At 49.9% G+C, this 22,676-nt stretch overlaps 2 protein-coding genes across 4 annotated transcripts in view; both read left to right on the top strand.

The window, feature by feature from the left end:
* Nucleotides 1-3,511, top strand: part of LOC125311380 (Golgi-specific brefeldin A-resistance guanine nucleotide exchange factor 1-like) — a 78,771-nt gene extending 75,260 nt beyond the window's left edge. For all 3 annotated transcript variants that reach the window (XM_048269364.1, XM_048269365.1, XM_048269366.1), the window contains 3 exons: nt 208-345; nt 2,936-3,021; nt 3,303-3,511. In XM_048269364.1, the coding sequence (XP_048125321.1) occupies nt 208-345; nt 2,936-3,021; nt 3,303-3,509 (431 nt within the window). In that variant the 3' untranslated portion in view covers nt 3,510-3,511. The remainder of the gene's footprint in view (nt 1-207; nt 346-2,935; nt 3,022-3,302) is intronic.
* A 613-nt stretch (nt 3,512-4,124) lies between these two features.
* The window catches only part of gbf1 (golgi brefeldin A resistant guanine nucleotide exchange factor 1), a 26,014-nt gene continuing 7,462 nt past the window's right edge, over nt 4,125-22,676 (top strand). Inside the window, 15 exon segments of the mRNA XM_048270254.1 lie at nt 4,125-4,200; nt 5,304-5,429; nt 8,264-8,346; nt 8,739-8,975; nt 9,581-9,674; nt 10,223-10,399; nt 10,918-10,982; nt 11,786-11,909; nt 12,240-12,311; nt 13,606-13,700; nt 13,824-13,977; nt 14,539-14,685; nt 14,688-14,760; nt 15,661-15,821; nt 16,304-16,559. Of these exon segments, the coding sequence (XP_048126211.1) occupies nt 5,325-5,429; nt 8,264-8,346; nt 8,739-8,975; nt 9,581-9,674; nt 10,223-10,399; nt 10,918-10,982; nt 11,786-11,909; nt 12,240-12,311; nt 13,606-13,700; nt 13,824-13,977; nt 14,539-14,685; nt 14,688-14,760; nt 15,661-15,821; nt 16,304-16,559 (1,843 nt within the window). The 5' untranslated portion in view covers nt 4,125-4,200; nt 5,304-5,324.

The raw sequence follows: 22,676 nt of genomic DNA, 5'->3' as shown, positions 1-22,676 counted from the left end.
GAGCTTCCATATGTTCTAAAAGAGATTATTTACATGAGCTTCCATATGTTCTAAAAGAGATCTACATAATCTGCACAATCTGTCCTCCACCTATAGGCCTGTTTCAGCGACACTATGGAATCTTTGGATGTAGTTGGGTGTGTGTGTAATCTTTGGGTGTAGTTGTAGCTGTTGTAGCTGATTTTGCGTGTGTGTCTGTTTCTGAAGTGGACGGAACTCTGTCAGGAACCACCAATGGGCAAACAGCAGCAACTGAGGCCACGCCCATCTGTCCGCCCACCAGTGGCCACCTGATGGCAGAGAAGATGAAACTGGGACGACAAGACCAGGAGGAGGCCGACACCGGTACACACACACACACACACCACACACACACGGACCAGGGCAGGCTGACACCGGTACACACACACACACATGGACCAGGAGGTAACACGATTACCTAAACACACACACACACACACACCGCGGGACCAGGGCCGGGGGCCAACACCCGGTAATGCACACACACACACGGACCAGGACCAGGAGGCCCGACGCGGTACACACACACACACACACATACACTCGGACCAGGAGGAGGCCAACACCGGTAATGCACACACACACACACAGACCAGGAGGAGGCCGACCCACACACACACACCACCATGGGACCAGGAGGAGGAGGCCACACACCCGGTACACCTGGACCAGGAGGAGGCCGACACCGGTACACACACACACACACACACACACACACACACACACACACACACACACACACACACACACACACACACGGACCAGGAGGAGGCCGACACCGGTCTACACACACACACACACACAGACCAGGACGAGGCCAACACCGGTAATACACACACACACACACACACGACCAGGAGGAGGCCAACACCGGTAAACACACACACACACACACACACACACACACACACACACACACACACACACACACACACAGACCAGGAGGAGGCCAACACACAACACACACACACACACACACACACACACACACACACACACACACACACACACACACACATGAACCCCGGCTACGGACCAGGGCAGAGGTCTGACACACACACACAGACCAGGAGGAGGCCGACACCGGTAATGCACACACACACACACACACACACACACACACACACACACACACACACACACACACACACACACACACACACACACACACACACACACACACACACACACACACACACATGGACCAGGAGGAGGCCGACACCGGTACACACACACACACACACACACAGACCAGGAGGAGGCCGACACCGGCACCACACACACACACACGGACCAGGAGGAGGCCGACACCGGTACACACACACACACACACACACACACACACACACACACACACACACACACACACACAGGACCAGGAGGAGGCCGACACCGGTAATACACACACACACACACACACACACACACACACACACACACACACACACAGACCAGGAGGAGGCCAACACCGTAAAAACACACACACACACACACACACACACACACACACACACACACACACACACACACACACACACACACACACAGGACCAGGAGGAGGCCAACACCGGTAAAACACACACACACACACACACACACACACACACACACACACACACACACACACACACACACACACACACACACACACACGGACCAGGAGGAGGCCAACACCGGTAATATACACACACACACACACACACACACACACACACACAACACACACACACCAGAGTTTCCGCTAGAAAAAGATGGCCTACTGTATGCTTTGGGTACAGAACACTTTGCATGTCCAGTGTACCGAGAATGACAGTGTCTTGGGCGGCCGCACCCCCGCAACTCCGCTTCCAGCGTCATGATTCCGACCATCGCCCGACACTTCTGCTTTTATCTGGTGGTGGTGGAGTTGACCCCGGACATCTGAGGCTTCAGGCGTTGCCAATTTATCATCATCCATGGCGTCTGGCCTCTGAACTTTTAAGGTTATTCTGCCTGGGCCTGGCCATGTTTGAACCGCCTCACTCATTTGTTCGTTGTTGTTTAACATGGGCGTTTTAAAGCGTGCTCTTCCTATTTGAAATGCAGCATAGGCTATCGCGTGTTGATTAATAGCTTCGAGCAGGTACATTTAAAATCATAGCCAGAGGGGCGTATTGCTTTAATATAGGCTTACATTTTAAAGGCTTATTCTCAAATTCAGATTGGATTAAGGGGGACGGGATTATTAGCCCATTTCAATCGGACAATTCGGAGAGATTTCATTTTGTATAAGTATATATACTCTTTTGATCCCGTGAGGGAAATTTAGTCTCTGCATTTAACCCAATTGGTGAATTAGTGGAACACACTCAGCACACAGTGAACACACAGTGAGGTGAAGCACACACTAATCGGCAGTGAGCTGCCTGCAACAGCGGCTTCGGGGGGCAGTGAGGGTTAGGTGCCTTGCTCAAAGGGCACTTCAGCCCGTGCCTACTGGTCGGGGGTTAGAACCAGCAACCCTCGGGTTACAAGTCCAAAGCTAACCAGTAGGCCACCGCTGCCCCCCAAAGGGAGGCCTTGCCCTTTACACGGCACTGGAGAATGCGGGCATTGTTTGACATTTAAATTTTTTTCCAGCCAATGTCCGGTAATTACCGGACAACGGAAACCCTGACACACACACACAGACCAGGAGGACTCAAACTCATTAATGCATACCCTCACTCACTGATTCTTTATTATGACCCCCGCACTAGCGAAGCGGCGGTCATATAGGTTTAGTTCTCCGGATTTGTTTAAAATATTTTTTTTTCTTCAGCGAATTTCTGTCAAAGATTCCCGGGACACTGAAAGGTGTGTGTTTGTGTGTGTGTGTGTGTGTGTGTGTGTGTGTGTGTGGACGGGTGTGCGTCCCTCTTGTCCTCTTGAGCAGAGAAGAAAACTCCCAAAAAGCCCCAGAGGTTCTCCAGCTGCCTACCCGACTCCCAAGAGCTCAACGACATCAAGATCAAGAAGAAGGTACACACACACACAGGAACACACACTGACACAATCATACACAGACTTACACACTCACTCTTCAGCAGAAACACACACACACAACAAAGATACCAGGGAGGACTGATTGAATTGTATTCTTAAGCAGTTCTATACAATGTTAAACTAAACCTGCTATGTGTGTAGTGTGTGTGTGTTTGTTTGTGTCTCAGTGTCTGTACTTCCTTGACTTTTAGTTGTGTTTAACTGTGTTTTTTAACTTATTTCTGTGTGTGTGTGTGTGTGTGTGTGTGTGTGTGTAGCTGCTGATCACCGGTACGGAACAGTTCAACCAGAAGCCCAAGAAGGGCATCCAGTTCCTGCAGGAGAAGGGCCTGCTGAGCAGCCCCATGGACAATAACCAGGTGGCCCAGTGGCTCCGCGAGAACCCCCGCCTGGACAAGAAGATGATCGGAGAGTTCGTCAGCGACCGCAAGCACATGGAGCTGCTCGACAGCTTTGTCAAGTAAGGAGGAGCACTCACACACACACACACACACACACACACACACGGTAGAGAGAGAGACACACACACATGATCGAGAGAGACACACACACACACACACACACACACACACACTTGATCGAGAGACACACACACACACACAAACACACACACACACACACATGATGGAGAGAGAGAGACACACACACACACACACACACGGTAGACAGAGACACACACACACACACATATGGTAGAGAGAGACACACACACACTAGTGTTTCCCATATATTGACTTATTTGTGGCGGCCCACCACAATATCAACATGACCACCACACAATGAATTTTCTGGTTGTACTAAATTGTGCTTAAATCTGGTTAGCATCATAACCAAACTGTTGCATTCAAGTTAATTCTGCAAACCTACCACCACTAATAGAATTCAATTCTGTGGGAAACACTGTACACAGACACACACACACACACACCCATGGTAGAGAGAGACACACACTGCACATGGATAGATGGTTTTTTATACCCTCGTTTATACTGTGTGTGTGTCGTGTCGGTGGTAATCAATTCCCCAATGTGTTCAGTTCAGGAACGCTAGCATTATGAAGCGGGGGCTAAACTTTGTATCCTGGAGGCCTTCCGGCTCCCTGGCGAAGCACCGGTCATTCAGCGCCTCCTAGAAACCTTCACCGACAACTGGCATGTGAGTCCGATCTCTCTCACACACACACACACACACACACACACACACACACACACACACACACGCCTACTCAAATGGAAGACTGATTCCCCAAATGTCATGTCATGCACTTAAATGTTTTCTACCTGCTGTGAGTGGAAAAAGAGGACACACTCATATGGATAGGACCTAAGTGGAAAAACACACACACACACACACACACTTACGCTCCTTCCATTACAACACAGTCAGGCAATCCTAGACAGCAGCTGCTCCTATCATCAGGTAATTAGCACAGGGTGTGTGTGTGTGTGTGTGTGTGTGTGTGTGTTTCAGCCCAAGGGCAACACACAGTCATTACTCACTCAGGTAATCAGTAAACGTGTGTGTGTGTGTGTGTGTGTGTGTGTGACATAAGCGGACGACCAGTCCAAGGTGACAGAAACACTGACCACTCCAGAGGAGAGGCTCCTCCCTCTGACCTGGAAAGAATCCATAGTAATTTCTTTTCTTAGCAAGGAGCCCACTCTCTCTCTCACACACACACAGACACACACACACACACACAGATTGTTTGTCGGGCGGATGTAGCCATGACCCTCCGTGTGGCATCTCCTAGTGGAAATAGCAGGATGGCCCTTTGGTGACCACACACACACACGCCCTTTGGTGACCACACACACACACACCCTTTGGTGACCACACTTTTTCCCTCTCCGAACCCGGCCACTCCACTCCACACACACACTGTTGATTTTTCCAAACCGCCGATGTCCTTTGGGAATCATTGCCACCTCATGGCCTGTGTGTGTGTGTGTGTGTGAAGGCCTCAGGGTCTGCCTTCTCTCCTCCAGTGCAGAACCACTGCTGTTATTTTTTATGTTAATGCGATTATTTGTGTTTGACCGTCCTTCACGTCTTTGTACACTGAAAGCACGTGCGTGTGTGTGTGTGTGTGTGCGATGAGGCGTAGTCTGTTGATTAACACGGTGTGTGTGTGCGTGCATGCGTGCGATGAGGCGTAGTCTGTTGAGTAACACAGTGTGTGTGTGTGTGCGTGCGTGCGTGCGATGAGGCGTAGTCTGTTGAGTAACACAGTGTGTGTGTGTGTGTTTGATGCACAGAAAGTGAACGGGTCTCCCTTCATGACCAATGATGCTGGCTTTGCTCTGGCCTACGCCGTGATCATGCTCAACACTGACCAGCATAACCACAACGTCCGCAAGCAGAACATCCCTATGACTGTGGAGGTGAGCCACACACACACACACAATACATGCAAACAGAACCACAAATCTCGAGGTGTGTGTAAAAAGATAAACACGTACACTTTCACACCAGCAAACTATCCCTGTAAACAAAAGTCTGTGGCCATGGAGATATGCTCTTTAGTCTTGGCACACATACCCACACACATACCCACACACATACCCACACACACACCCACACACACACACACACACACACCCACACACACACACACACACAGAGCTGATGTAGAGTGATATAAAAGGCTGTCTCTGTGCTCCACTGCTGCCCGATGAGATCATGATGCTTATTCATCTGTGCTGACAGCCATTGCCACACACACATACACACACACACACATACACGTGCACACACACATACACGCACACATACACACATACGCACGCACGCACGCACATACGCACGCACACACACAAACAAACACACAATCACTCTTTTGCACTCATATGGTGCAGTTTTACACACACACACACATGCACACACACACACACACACACACAAATACGCAACCACACAATAATTCTTTTGCACTCATATGGTGCAGTTTTGCACACACACACACAATCACTGTTTGGACAAAATGGTTATATGGTGCAGTTTTACCACACACACACACACACACACACACACACACACACACACACACACACACACGTATGCAAGCTAACAGGGGGGCCACAGCTGCATGAATGATCTCACACACACACACACACACACACACGCACATGCACAACACTGGCTGGTTCACTGTATTTGAGTGACAGACCCAACACATGTCAGTGAATCTAAGGAGAAGGCCCTTCCCCACTCCATCCACCCCTTGCCGACCCTCTGTCTGCCTACACACACACACACACACACACACACACACAATGGCAGGAATTTCAGATATGTCTTTGGTTGCTCATATTTAGAAAGCTTTAGATTCTCACTGCTTGAGTGCACAACTCAGACGGAGGCTGTGTGGCTCCTTGGACACACACACACATACACACACACACACACACACACACACACTGCTCTAAAGCATAGCAGGCACATTTGTTGAGATGCTTCGAATTTTGTACCCACATGACCTTGACCAAAGGCTTCCTATTGTGTGTGTGTTTTTGTTTAAGGGTAGCCTTCGTTACCCTACTAACTAAGCCACACACACACACACACACACACATACACACACATACACACACACACACACACACACACACACACACACACACACACACACACACACACACACACCTCTATTGGTATTGTGGTTTGTTTAAGGGTAGCCTTTGTTACCCTACTACTAAGTATGATATGGGGTATTCATTTTGCCCAGTTTAACTGTACAGAGTTACTGTAACTGTATAGAGTAGGGCTATCAAAATAACTGATTAATTTCAATTAATTAATTTGAGAAAAAATAACTGATTAAAAAAAATAACACAGATTAATCGATTCCATATGACCTTTGACCCCGAGCCGTTCTAGTCAGTAACCATTAGACTGTAAAATGAAGGAGAGAGAAGAAAATGTGCTGCCTAGATCATTGATTGGAACATTTACTTTTAGAAAACGGCCTGATGGTGTTGATTAAAATAAAGTGTTGATTAAAATAAAGTCCTCTGCAATGTCTGCAGCAAGGATTTGCATATCACCGGAGTTCATTAACTCTATAGTCGCACATCAATGCAAAGAAATAAGTGTTGACATTGAGGGGAGTGTTAATTTATTTTCATTGTGTCCCCTAGGTTATATCTCTGGCCTGAAATACCTTGTGTTGTGAAAAACAACTTCTTCCCGAAGCACTTTTGAATTTATTTCCTCAGCATATTAGGTCATATCATTATATGATATGATTATTATGGCCATTATTAAAATAATAATAAAAGAGTTTTTGAACTTTAATGTAACTAATGCTGATTATTCAATGCTTTATTTGTATTTAAAAATTTAAAATACTTTCACAGCAAAAATTATATTTGCGATTCATTTAGATTAATTAATCACAGAGTATGTAATTAATTAAATTATTTTTTTAATCGAAAAATTAATCAGCCCTAGTATAGAGTTAACAATCCACCACACACACACACAAACGCCACCACCACTACACACACACACACACACACACACCACCACCACTACACACACCACCTCCCTTGTGAAGTTAAATACAGAGAAACATGAGGGCACAGGCAACATGTTAGAGCAACACACACACACACACACACACACACACAGATGAAGTGAAATTGAGAGAGATATGTGAGGACATGAGAGGGAGGATGAGAGACGGAGAAAGTTCGATTTTCCTTTCATCTCTTTTGTTTTTCTGGAGAGAATCGGCTTTCTCCCCTGTGTGTGCGTGCGTGTGTGTGTGTGTGTGTGTGTGTGTTTTACCTGTCTTTAAATGAAGCAGACAGTGAAACCAACCTTCAGGCTGTCAATCACCAAGTCTTTATGTTTATTTATCCTGTAACACACACACACACACACACACACACACACAGACTTCAGTAGTCCTCCTGCTTTCTACTGATCAGGTAACAGCCCTTCCTGTAACCTGAGAGGCGTCTCCTCAGGGCGCTGGAGGTGTGTGTGTGTGTGTGTGTGTGTGTGTGTGTGTGTGTGTGTGTGTGTGTGTGTGTGTGTGTGTGTGTGTGTGTGTGTGTGTGTGTGTGTGTGTGTGTGTGTGTGTGTGTGTGTGTGTGCGCGCGCTGCACTGGGCCTGTAACCTGAGGCATCTCCTCTGGGTGCTGGAGATGGGGGGGTAATTGGCTGGAATTCAGAAGGCTAATTAGTGCTAATGAGCTAATCTCCCTTTCAGCAATTCAAAAAGAACCTGAAGGGCGTCAACGGCAACAAAGACTTCGACCAGGACATGCTGGAGGACATCTACAATGCCATCAAGTAAGAGGACACACACACACACACACACACACACACACACACACCACAAGTGACATGCTGGACGACATCTACAACGCCATCAAGTAAGTGGCTGCCCAGTTAATCTTACACACATAGATACACACGCCATGCTGGAGAACATCTACAACGGCATCAAGTAAGAGGCTGCACACACACAAATACACACTCACACACACACAACATGCTGGAGTGTGCGTGCGTGCTGTGCTGTGCTGTGCTGTGCAAGGCAGCAATGCCTGACCAGGTCCGGTGCTGTGTGTGTGAGGGTATTCCCTGTGCTGCGTGCGTGTGTGTGTGAGGGTATTCCCTGTGCTGTATGTGTGTGTGTGAGTGTTCTTCCTGACCGTGTCCCTGCTGCTGTGTGTGGTCAGGACTGAGGAGATTGTGATGCCGGACGAGCAGTCGGGCCTGGTGAAGGAGAACTATGTGTGGAGCGTCCTGCTGCACCGCGGCGCCACGTCCGAGGGCCTCTTCCTGGCCACGCCGCCCGCCAGCTACGACCACGACCTCTTCAGCATGACCTGGGGGCCCACCATCGCCGCCCTCTCCTACGTCTTCGACAAGAGCCTGGACGACACCATCATACAGAAGGCCATCGCTGGCTTTAGGTGTGCAGAAACACACACACATACATACACACACACACACACACACATATACACACACATATACACACACACACATATATACACACACACACATATACACACACACACATATACACACACATACACACACACACACATACACACACACACACACACACACACACACACACACACACACACACATATATACACACACACACACACACACACACACACACACATATATACACACACACACATATACACACACACACACACACACACACACACACAGGTTTCTGCAGTCACACAGACAGAGTTTGTCATTAATGTGTTTGATCTGTATTAACTTTGTGTGTGTGTGTTTATGAAATGTGCAATGATCTCGGCTCACTTTGTGTGTGTGTGTGTGTGTAGGAAATGTGCGATCTCAGCTCACTTTGTTCGTGTGTGTTTAGGAAATGTGCGATGATCTTGGGCTCACTTTGTGTGTGTGTGTGTTTGTGTGTGTTTAGGAAAAGTGCGATGATCTCGGGCTCACTTTGTGTGTGTGTGTGTGTGTTTAGGACATGTGCGATGATCTCAGCTCACTTTGTGTGTGTTTGTGTGTGTGTGTGTGTGTTTAGGAAATGTGCGATGATCTCGGCTCACTTTGGCTTCAGTGATGTCTTTGACAACCTCATAATTTCCCTCTGCAAGTTCACCACCCTCAGCAGCGAGGTAACACACGCGGATCACACACACACGCGCCTTACACACGCAGCTTACACACACACACACGCACCTCACACACACACCTCACATACACACACACGGCACACTCACATACACTCACTCAAACGGTACACACACCACACTCACACACACACACACACACACACACACACACACACACACACACACACACACACACACACACTCACACTCACTCACACAGTTGACCCTGCTGCTGTCCATGCACCATACATGATGCTGACCAGAAGCACAATGTGACCTTTTCTTTCTGTGTGTGTGTGTGTGTGTGTGTGTGTGTGTGTGTGTGTGTGTGTGTGTGTGTGTGTGTGTGTCTGTGTGTGTGTGTCTGTCTGTGTGTGTGTGTGTGTGTGTGTGTGTGTGTCTGTGTGTGTGTGTGTCTGTGTGTCTGTGTGTCTGTCTGTGTGTGTCTGCGTGTGTGTGCGCGCGTGTGTGTGTGTGTGCGCGTGTGTGTGTGTGTGCTGCGCGTGTGTGTGTGCGCGCATGTGTGTGTGTGTGTGTGTGTGTGTGCACAGTCGGTGGAGAACCTGCCCACGGTGTTCGGCAGTAATCTGAAGGCTCAGGTTGCAGCCAAGACGGTGTTCAGCCTGGCCCATCGCCATGGCGACATCCTGCGCGAGGGCTGGAAGAACATCATGGACTCCATGCTGCAGCTGTTCAGAGCCGAGCTGCTGCCCAAGCCCATGGTCGAGGTGTGTGTGTGTGTTATTGGGTGTTCCTTTTAATTGTAAACGTTTACCCAGCTCCTGAGCTGTAATGTAGAGTCAGTGATAATTAAGGGGTATGATGGTTTATATGGATGTAGGTTTATATGGATGTATGTAGGTTTGTATGTATGTAGGTTTATATGGATGTAGGTTTATATATCTATATGTAGGTTTGTAGGTTTGTATGTATGTAGGTTTATATGTATGTAGGTTTATATATATATGTAGGTTTATATGTAGGTAGGTTTATATGTATGTAGGTTTGTATGGATGTAGGTCTATATGTATGTAGGTTTATATGTAGGTTTGTGTGTTTGTAGGTAGCTGATGTGATACTGCCCTCTGGTGGTCATGAGTAGGGATGTCATACTAGTGGGGTGTGTGATCTGTTTCAGGTGATGTCATGTTGTGGGGTGTGTGATCTGTTTCAGGTGATGTCATGTTGTGGGGTGTGTGATCTGTTTCAGGTGATGTCATGTTGTGGGGTGTGTGATCTGTTTCAGGTGGAGGACTTTGTGGAGCCGAATGGAAAGATCTCTCTGCAGAGGGAGGAGACGCCATCTCAGAGGTACATGATGCAGCAGTCAGTCAGGCAGCCAATGTGTCACTGTTCACACGGTAGTGCCATGATGGGACCAACAGACATGAAGGAACAACCCAATGATACAACTAACCAGCTTTTAGGAGCACAGAGCATCTGGTTCATAACACAGACATGAAGGAACAGCCCAGTGATACAACTAACCAGCTTTTAGGAGCACAGAGCATCCTGTTTATAACACATATATGCATTATATACCATGTCGTGAGCATAGAGGATCCTTTTCTTCCTGTTCATAACACATATATGCATTATATACCATGTCGGGAGTATAGAGCATCCTGTTCATAACACATATATGCATTATATACCATGTCGTGAGCACAGGTTTATTCAGTATGTGTTGGTGGCCCACGATGTGTGTATGTGTGACCCGTCAGGATCTGGTGTTAGATGGAGATATAAATATGGTTAAGGGGGTGTGTTTTGATGTCTCTGCAGTGTCCTCTCTCTGAACGTCCCAGTTGTTATTTGCCTGATGAAGATCTGTTGAGATGGAAACGGTCTTTTGGAGCCCATATACAGTGTGCAGACCGTCTCCTCTCTCTGAAACGTTTTGTCTGCCACCTGTTGCAACATATTTTGGATGTGCGGACCTGTCTCTACAAATGCTCTCTGAACGTCTAATGAATATTGATTACCCCCCCCTCTCTTTCCCTCTCTCTCCCTCTCTCCTTCCCTCTCTCTCTCCCTCTCTCCTCTCTCTCTCTCTTTCTCTCTCTCTCTCTCCTCTGTCTCTCTCTCCTCTCTCCTCTCTCTCTCTCTCTCAGAGGGGAGTCTGCGGTGTTGAGCTTTGTGAACTGGTTAACTCTGAGTGGAGCAGAGCAGTCTGGTCTCCGAGGGCCCTCCACTGAGAACCAGGAGGCCAAGCAGGCCGCACTACTCTGCATTAAGGTAAAGGACACACACACGCGCACACACACACACACACACACGCAGACACACACACACACACATGCATATACACGCTAGGGCCGCACTACTCTGCATTAAGGTAAAGGTCACACACACACACACACACGCATATACACACCAGGGCTGCACGATTTGGGGAAAATATAGAATTGTGATTTTTTTTGCGATATTATATTGCGAGTAGGTAATTGTCACCATCTCTTACTCTGTCTCTCTCTCTCTCCCCCTCTCTCCCCCTCTCTCTCTTGCTCTCTCTCTCCCCCCCTCTCTCTCTCTCTCTCTCTCTCTCTCCCCTCTCTCTCTCTGTAGCAATGTGACCCAGAGAAGTTGATCACAGAGAGCAAGTTCCTCCAGTTGGAGTCTCTACAGGAGCTTATGAAGGTGAGACTCCTCTCTCAGAAACACACATACACTCTCAATAATACACACACACACTCTCATGAACACACACACTCTTTCAATAACACACACACACTCTCAGAAACACACATACTCTCATAAACACACTCTCAGAAACACACACACACTCCCATGAACACACACACTCCCATGAACACACACACTCACTCAATAACACACACGCTCTCAAAAAACACACACACTCTCAGAAACACACACACACTCTCATGAACACACACACACACTGAATAACACACACACACTCTCAGAAACACACACACACACACTCTCAGAAACACACTCTCAGAAACACACACACACTCTCATGAACACACACACACACACTCTCATGAACACACACACACTCTCACGAACACACACACACACTGAATAACACACACACTCTCAGAAACACACACACACTCTCAGAAACACACTCAGAAACACACACACACTCTCATGAACACACACACACACACTCTCATGAACACAAACACTCTCATGAACACACACACACACACACACACTCTCATGAACACACACACACACTCTCATGAACACACACTCTCATGAACACACACACACACACACACTCATGACACACACACCCACACTCTCATGAACACACACACCCACACTCTCATGAACACACACACCCACACTCTCATGAACACACACACCCACACTCTCATGAACACACACACCCACACTCTCATGAACACACCCACTCTCTCATGAACACCCACTCTCTTGAACACACACACTCTCTTGAACACACACACTCTCTTGAACACACACACTCTCTTGAACAACAATAATAATGAACCACACACATCTCATGAACAAAGACTAACACTCTTGTCTCTCATGAACACACACGTTCATGAACGCACACACACACACTAACACTCTTGCAAGTTATGTGTTCTGAATGCTGGAGCATTACACATGAAGCTGAGGATGGATTGCTGTTGACTGAGAAACGTGGCAGTGTGAAGTGGGAGAGCACCTGGATGTGTGTGTGAGTGTGTGTGTGTCTGTGTGTGTGTGTGTGTGTGTCTGTGTCTGTGTGCGTGTGCGTGTTGTGGAGATGTAAGCAGTGTTCAGATGTGTCACATGAATACATGTATGATGGATTATCTGTGTGTGTGTGTGTGTGTGTCTGTGTGTGTGTGTGTGTGTGTGTTGTGGAGATGTAAGCAGTGTTCAGATGTGTCACATGAATACATGTATGATGGATTATCTGTGTGTGTGTGTGTGTGTGTGTGTGTGTGTGGCTCTGATCTCTGTTACGCCTGATGAGGAGACGTATGATGAGGAGGATGCTGCGTTCTGCCTGGAGATGCTGCTACGGATCGTCCTGGAGAACCGGTGCGCGGAGTCCTGCTCCCCAAACCCCCTCTGTGTTCTCATGTGCTGCAGATGGATTGAAGTGTTTTTAATGGCCTTGTAATATGTCATCTGTCGTGTGCGTGTGTGTGTGTGTGTGTGTAGGGACCGAGTGTCGTGTGTGTGGCAGACGGTGAGGGATCACCTGTGCCATCTGTGTGTCCATGCCAACGAGAGCTGCTTCCTGGTAGAGAGGGCTGTGGTGGGCCTCCTTAGACTGGCCATCCGCCTACTCAGGAGAGAGGACATCAGCTCACAGGTGCACACACACACACACACACACACACACACACACACACACACAGACTGGCCTTCCCACCAGAGAGCCTCACTCGACTGGCCATCCTACTCTACTCAGAGGACATCAGCTCACAGGTGCACACACACACACACACACACACACACACACACACACACAGCCCTTCACAAACTGGCCCTTAGACCATCAGATTACAGAGGACATCTACACACATGCTCTCATACACACACACACACACACACACACTCTCATACACACACACACACACACACACACACACACACGCTCTCATACACATACATACACACACACACACACACACACACACACACACACACACACACACTCTCATACACACACACGCTCTCATACACACACACACACACACACACACACACACACACACACACACACACACACACACACACACACACAGTTACTAGCTCACTCTTATACAGACGTAAACTCAATATGACTCGTTTTGTTCACACCCCCCCTAACCTGTGTGCGTGTGTGTGTGTGTGTGTGTGTGTGTGTGTGTGTGCGCGTGTGTGTGTGCAGGTCCTGCTGTCTCTGCGTCTGCTGCTGATGATGAAGCCTCCCGTGCTGTCCCGTGTGAGTCGAGAGGTGGCCTACGGTCTGCACGAGCTTCTCAAGACCAACGCCGCCAACATCCACAGCACCCGGCATTTGTACACACTCTTCTCCTGCTTTCGAGGTGCATCGGGGCGAGGTCAAGCCGCCCGCCCGTATTGACCTCTGGAAACACCGACAACGATACAGGTACCATGCTAAAGCACACACACACATATAAACGGGCGTGCGCCTCTTCGCACCAGAGCAGCATTATAACACAGTCATACCTAGCAAAGGTAAATGCTAAAGGACAGAAAGACACACACACACACTCACACTCATCCTCTCTCTCACACACACACACACCCACACCCACACCCACACAGACACAGGCGTGCTCTTCTTTGCACCAGAGCAGTGTTATAAGAGGCACACTTTCCATCCAAAGATACAGTTTGTAATAAAGGTGAACGCTAAGTGAACTGTACTGTGTCTTGAGAAGAGTTGGTAAAATAAAAAAAGTGTTTGTTAAGGAACAGCCATGCAATCAGTAGTAATATATGTTCTTACCTTAACTTTCATGGGTTGGAGTCATACCTCTCCGATGTCGGTCGTGCACTCAAAGCTCTGGTCTTGTGGCTGAATGTGTTAATGTTGCTATGCTAAGCGGGCTCAGGCGTTAACCATAGAGAGGAACATAGCGGTAATCAAACACATCCGTTTTCCCTACTTAAATCTTGTGGATGGGCTATTATTCAACTGTAACTGCATAGCAAAACATATATTACTACTGACACTGGGTGCGTGTTCGCTAAAATTGATGACTGCGTGTGTCTGTGTGTGATGATGATATTGATGATATTGTGTTATTATTATTATTGATATTATTATTGTGTGTGTCTCTGTGGTAGTATTGTGTGTCTGGTATTGTGTGTCTGTGTCTGTGTGTCTGTGTGTGTCTGTGTCTGTCTGTGTGTGTGTCTGTGTCTGTGTCTGTGTGTGTCTGTGTCTGTGTCTGTGTGTGTGTGTCTGTGTCTGTGTGTGTGTCTGTGTGTGTGTGTGTGTCTCTCTGTGTGTGTGTGTGTGTGTGTGTGTGTGTGTGTACAGGAGCCCAGTCGGACAGCGAGGTCAGCTCCCACCACCCCAGTGAGGTCTCGGTGGACCGGGGCTACACATCCGACTCCGAGATCTACAACGAGCAGCACGGGAAGAGCCGCCTGCCCCGCGCCACCACAGACGTGGACGTGGCCAACAGCGGCTGGCTCGTGGTGAGTACACACACACACACACACACACACCGTGTCTATGCGTTATCAATTGTGATGTGGATAAATACCATGTGTAAATGTTTATGAATTTCTATACACTTTTTGGGCATGCATGTGTTAATACTCAAATGATGACAGGCCTCCAGTGCAGAGAAGGGCTTCAGTATTTATGCACAAGGTTGAAGAAAGGGCTTCAGTATTTATGCAAATGGCAAGGTTAAAGAAAGGGCTTCAAGGTTAAAGAAAGGGGTTAAAGGTTAAAGATTACTCCCTGAACTCCCTCCCTCCCTTATGTAGCATGTACTGCTTTGTTTAGTAATAATCAAGAACAATTTAGTTTTGTTCAGTAGTCCTCATTATTGCTTTGCTCTTTGGCTGTGTGTGTGTGTGTGTCTGTCTGTCTCTATCTGTGTGCGTGCGTGCCTATGTTGTGCGTGCGTTTACGTGTCTGTGTGTACGTGCGTGCCTGTGTGTGTGTGCAGGTGGGTAAGGACGATCTGGACAGCAGTAAGGTTGGTGTGGGCGGCTCCAAGCCCCTGCTGTCCCCCCTGGTGAACCAGTACAGCCTGACCCTGGGCCAGGACATGGGGCTGCACGACACCAAGTCCCTCATCAAGTGTGTGGAGTCGCTGTCCTTCATCGTGCGCGACGCCGCCCACGTCACCCCCGACAACTTTGAGCTCTGCGTCAAGACCATCCGCGTTTTTGTGGAGGCCAGTCTCAACGGAGGTAAAGAGTGTGCATTGTAGGAGTGTGTGTGTGTGTGTGTGTGTGTTTGTGGAGGCCAGTCTCAACGGAGGTGAGGAGTTTGCAGTGTGTGTGTGTGTGTGTGTGTTTTGCTACAGGAATTTGGAGATTTTTCTCTCCAGACTGCTGTGACCCCATGTGACCCCTCAGGACCAGCTCTGACCCCATGTGACCCCTCAGGACCAGCTCTGACCCCATGTGACCCCTCAGGACCAGCTCTGACCCCATGTGACCCCTCAGGACCAGCTCTGACCCCATGTGACCCCTCAGGACCAGCTCTGACCCCATGTGACCCCTCAGGACCAGCTCTGACCCCATGTGACCCCTCAGGACCAGCTCTGACCCCATGTGACCCCTCAGGACCAGCTCTGACCCCATGTGACCCCTCAGGACCAGCTCTGACCCCATGTGACCCCTCAGGACCAGCTCTGACCCCATGTGACCCCTCAGGACCAGCTCTGACCCCATGTGACCCCTCAGGACCAGCTCTGACCCCATGTGACCCCTCAGGACCAGCTCTGACCCCATGTGACCCCTCAGGACCAGCTCTGACCCCATGTGACCCCTCAGGACCAGCTCTGACCCCATGTGACCCCTCAGGACCAGCTCTGACCCCATGTGACCCCTCAGGACCAGCTCTGACCCCATGTGACCCCTCAGGACCAGCTCTGACCCCATGTGACCCCTCAGGACCAGCTCTGACCCCATGTGACCCCTCAGGACCAGCTCTGACCCCATGTGACCCCTCAGGACCAGCTCTGACCCCATGTGACCCCTCATGACCAGCTCTGACCCCATGTGACCCCTCAGGACCAGCTCTGACCCCATGTGACCCCTCAGGACCAGCTCTGACCCCATGTGACCCCTCAGGACCAGCTCTGACCCCATGTGACCCCTCAGGACCAGCTCTGACCCCATGTGACCCCTCAGGACCAGCTCTGACCCCATGTGACCCCTCAGGACCAGCTCTGACCCCATGTGACCCCTCAGGACCAGCTCTGACCCCATGTGACCCCTCAGGACCAGCTCTGACCCCATGTGACCCCTCAGGACCAGCTCTGACCCCATGTGACCCCTCAGGACCAGCTCTGACCCCATGTGACCCCTCATGACCAGCTCTGACCCCATGTGACCCCTCAGGACCAGCTCTGACCCCATGTGACCCCTCATGACCAGCTCTGACCCCATGTGACCCCTCAGGACCAGCTCTGACCCCATGTGACCCCTCAGGACCAGCTCTGACCCCATGTGACCCCTCAGGACCAGCTCTGACCCCATGTGACCCCTCATGACCAGCTCTGACCCCATGTGACCCCTCAGGACCAGCTCTGACCCCATGTGACCCCTCAGGACCAGCTCTGACCCCATGTGACCCCTCAGGACCAGCTCTGACCCCATGTGACCCCTCAGGACCAGCTCTGACCCCATGTGACCCCTCAGGACCAGCTCTGACCCCATGTGACCCCTCAGGACCAGCTCTGACCCCATGTGACCCCTCAGGACCAGCTCTGACCCCATGTGACCCCTCAGGACCAGCTCTGACCCCATGTGACCCCTCAGGACCAGCTCTGACCCCATGTGACCCCTCAGGACCAGCTCTGACCCCATGTGACCCCTCAGGACCAGCTCTGACCCCATGTGACCCCTCAGGACCAGCTCTGACCCCATGTGACCCCTCAGGACCAGCTCTGACCCCATGTGACCCCTCAGGACCAGCTCTGACCCCATGTGACCCCTCAGGACCAGCTCTGACCCCATGTGACCCCTCAGGACCAGCTCTGACCCCATGTGACCCCTCAGGACCAGCTCTGACCCCATGTGACCCCTCAGGACCAGCTCTGACCCCATGTGACCCCTCAGGACCAGCTCTGACCCCATGTGACCCCTCAGGACCAGCTCTGACCCCATGTGACCCCTCAGGACCAGCTCTGACCCCATGTGACCCCTCAGGACCAGCTCTGACCCCATGTGACCCCTCAGGACCAGCTCTGACCCCATGTGACCCCTCATGACCAGCTCTGACCCCATGTGACCCCTCAGGACCAGCTCTGACCCCATGTGACCCCTCAGGACCAGCTCTGACCCCATGTGACCCCTCAGGACCAGCTCTGACCCCATGTGACCCCTCAGGACCAGCTCTGACCCCATGTGACCCCTCAGGACCAGCTCTGACCCCATGTGACCCCTCAGGACCAGCTCTGACCCCATGTGACCCCTCAGGACCAGCTCTGACCCCATGTGACCCCTCATGACCAGCTCTGACCCCATGTGACCCCTCAGGACCAGCTCTGACCCCATGTGACCCCTCAGGACCAGCTCTGACCCCATGTGACCCCTCAGGACCAGCTCTGACCCCATGTGACCCCTCAGGACCAGCTCTGACCCCATGTGACCCCTCAGGACCAGCTCTGACCCCATGTGACCCCTCATGACCAGCTCTGACCCCATGTGACCCCTCATGACCAGCTCTGACCCCATGTGACCCCTCAGGACCAGCTCTGACCCCATGTGACCCCTCATGACCAGCTCTGACCCCATGTGACCCCTCATGACCAGCTCTGACCCCATGTGACCCCTCATGACCAGCTCTGACCCCATGTGACCCCTCAGGACCAGCTCTGACCCCATGTGACCCCTCATGACCAGCTCTGACCCCATGTGACCCCTCAGGACCAGCTCTGACCCCATGTGACCCCTCAGGACCAGCTCTGACCCCATGTGACCCCTCAGGACCAGCTCTGACCCCATGTGACCCCTCATGACCAGCTCTGACCCCATGTGACCCCTCAGGACCAGCTCTGACCCCATGTGACCCCTCATGACCAGCTCTGACCCCATGTGACCCCTCATGACCAGCTCTGACCCCATGTGACCCCTCATGACCAGCTCTGACCCCATGTGACCCCTCATGACCAGCTCTGACCCCATGTGACCCCTCATGACCAGCTCTGACCCCATGTGACCCCTCATGACCAGCTCTGACCCCATGTGACCCCTCATGACCAGCTCTGACCCCATGTGACCCCTCAGGACCAGCTCTGACCCCATGTGACCCCTCATGACCAGCTCTGACCCCATGTGACCCCTCATGACCAGCTCTGACCCCATGTGACCCCTCATGACCAGCTCTGACCCCATGTGACCCCTCATGACCAGCTCTGACCCCATGTGACCCCTCATGACCAGCTCTGACCCCATGTGACCCCTCATGACCAGCTCTGACCCCATGTGACCCCTCAGGACCAGCTCTGACCCCATGTGACCCCTCATGACCAGCTCTGACCCCATGTGACCCCTCATGACCAGCTCTGACCCCATGTGACCCCTCATGACCAGCTCTGACCCCATGTGACTGACCCCATGTGACCCCTCAGGACCAGTTTGTGACCCCATGTGACCCCTCAGGACCAGCTCTGACCCCTCACCCTCCCCTCCTGACCTCCCCATGTGACCCCTCACACCAGCCCCCTCAGGACCAGCTCTGACCCCATGTGACCCCCCTCATGACCAGCTCTGACCCCATGTGACCCCTCATGACCAGCTCTGACCCCATGTGACCCCCCTCATGACCAGCTCTGACCCCATGTGACCCCCCCTCATGACCAGCTCTGACCCCATGTGCGCCTCATGACCAGCTGTGACCCCATGCTCTTCAGGGTGAGAGTCCCAGCTGACCTGTGCTGGGGATACTGAGGAGAGCGTAGCGGTTGAGGGGCAGCTCTGAGGAGAGTTGAGGGGCAGCTCTGAGGGGCATCTCTGAGGAGAGTTGAGGGGCAGCTCTGAGGAGAGTGTAGCGGTTGAGGGGCAGCTAATAGATTTAGAGAGAGAGGAGTTGACCAGATCAACAGAGATTCCTGTTTTTGTGTCTGGGTATGTAGCAAACACCGCTTTCCTGGTTGCAATGGTTCTCTAGTTGCAATGGTTCTCTAGTTGCTATGGTTCTCTAGTTGCTATGGTTCTGTAGTTGCTATGGTTCTGTAGTTGCTATGGTTCTCTAGTTGCAATGGTTCTCTAGTTGCAATGGTTCTCTAGTTGCTATGGTTCTGTAGTTGCTATGGTTCTCTAGTTGCAATGGTTCTCTAGTTGCTATGGGTCTGTAGTTGCTCTGGTTCTGTAGTTGCTATGCTAGTTATCTAGCTGCCATTGAACCCACCTCAGTTTAACTTGAACAACATTATTAAGAAAAAGGCTGAAACCTTCAGGGTGCATACTTGGCCCAGATCTCAGAGGTCGGAGGTTTGTGCACTCCCTACCATACAGGTCCACTCAGCCAATCCTTTAAACTGAACCAATCAATGACCAGTGGGAGTGGCTAAGTGTGATGATGTGTTTCCAAATGAAGTTCCAACCATGGCACAAGTGGTGGAGCTACTCAGAGGGGGACAGGCATGACAACAGCGGCAGCAAAATCAAAGAATTGAAGTCAGAGCAAGAGGAATGTGGACATTTACTGTGTTTACATGTTATGGAGGTAAAGACAAGGTGTCCTGACTGCCAACGGGACTCAGGAGCAGGCCAATATTATCAGCTTGCACCTTAGTGGTGAAGTAGGAAGTAGAATCCAAATTGATGCCAATTGATGCCAGTTTAGCCTGGCCATGGAGACACTAGTCTGGAACACCAAGTTCACTAACGTTTCCATCGGTTGGCAGATTACCTGCCCAATCAGCAACGTGAGGAGATGACGCTGTAGTTTCCAATTCAGTAGTAGTGGTAGTAGTGGTAGTAGTGGTGGTAGCAATGCCTGCAAGCATCAAAAATTGCAGTCGGAAGAATGTGTACATTTATTTACGTCAAAGGCAGGCCCGCATTCATTGTTTCCTGACTGCCAATGCTGTTTAAGTGTCAGTTTGTAATGTTTAGGCAAACTAGGAAGTAACATTATGAATCCCTGAATAATGTGGTTGGTTAGGCTGGACCAATGATTTCAAAGTTAGCGCCTGTTGTGATGAGTTTTGGAAAGGAATCCCAATGGTGAGTGACCAGACTAGGTTTTCCAGGCTAGGTTCAGTTAGCTTAACCTGAAGTCTAAACCGATTTGGATGCAGGGTCTTGAAACAATCTATACAAACATTCCCAAAGTGAATGGATGTGGTTATACCAGGCTAGCCTGCAACTAGAGTGCATCCTTAAAGGTTCCCTTACAACTAGAGTGCATCCTTAAATGTTCCCCTGCAACTACAGTGCACCCTTAAAGGTTCCCCTGCAACTAGAGTGCATCCTTAAAGGTTCCCCTGAAACTAGAGTGCACCCTTAAAGGTTCCCCTGAAACTAGAGTGCATCCTTAAAGGTTCCCCTGCATATTCTCTCTCAGCCCCTTCTCCCCTCCCCCCGCTCCGTCTCATCACCATGTTAAAGGAACCGTATGTAAGAAATGTATTTCAATTAATCATAAAATGGCCCTGGTATGTCATTAGACATTAAGAAATCATGTTCATTTCAAATACTTATATCACTGACAACAGTAGTCCAGCCAGGATATTGTCATTTAAAAAAGTGAAGTTGCAGCCCCTCAACTGATGTTGATGTTGTGTTTTGTCATGTCATGTTGTGTTTTGGCCTGATGCTTCCACCCTCCACCTATCTACTAATCACGGTCAGTAGTGTTTCGCCTCTGGGTGGGCAACCCCGAGTCAGGGAGAGGGGAGGGGATACACCGCCTACAGTAATTTGAAAGTGATTGCAGTACCAATTTTGGCCACAATCTTACATATGGTTCCTTCAAAGCATGTCTGCAATTTAGCGTGCTAGCATGAGAGTAGCATTATAGACTTATAAACTTGCACACCTGCATCTATCACGTAACAATACAACAAGTCAACATAAGTCTTTTTTGTTACCAATGCTAATTGCTAAGTAGCAGTCAGCTTAATGACATTACAATGTATTTAGCGGTAGAGTTTATGCAATATATAAAAATATGTTCCTCACTTTCTCACTAACATTAGCCCTACTGTGCGGTTCAGCTGCTGCTCTGTGTGTGTGTGTTTGTGTGTGTGTGTGTGTGTGTTAAGGCTCTCTGCTTTGAATGCTAACGTTAGTGCTAATGTGTATGGGTGTCACGATTCTCCAAATCCTCGATTCGATTTAATTTTCGATTTTAAAGTC

This window comes from Alosa alosa, chromosome 18 (assembly GCF_017589495.1).
Source record: "Alosa alosa isolate M-15738 ecotype Scorff River chromosome 18, AALO_Geno_1.1, whole genome shotgun sequence".
Taxonomy (NCBI): Eukaryota; Metazoa; Chordata; class Actinopteri; order Clupeiformes; family Clupeidae; genus Alosa; species Alosa alosa.
Note: the sequence above shows the minus strand (reverse complement) of the source record. Positions and strands in the feature narration are given on the sequence as shown.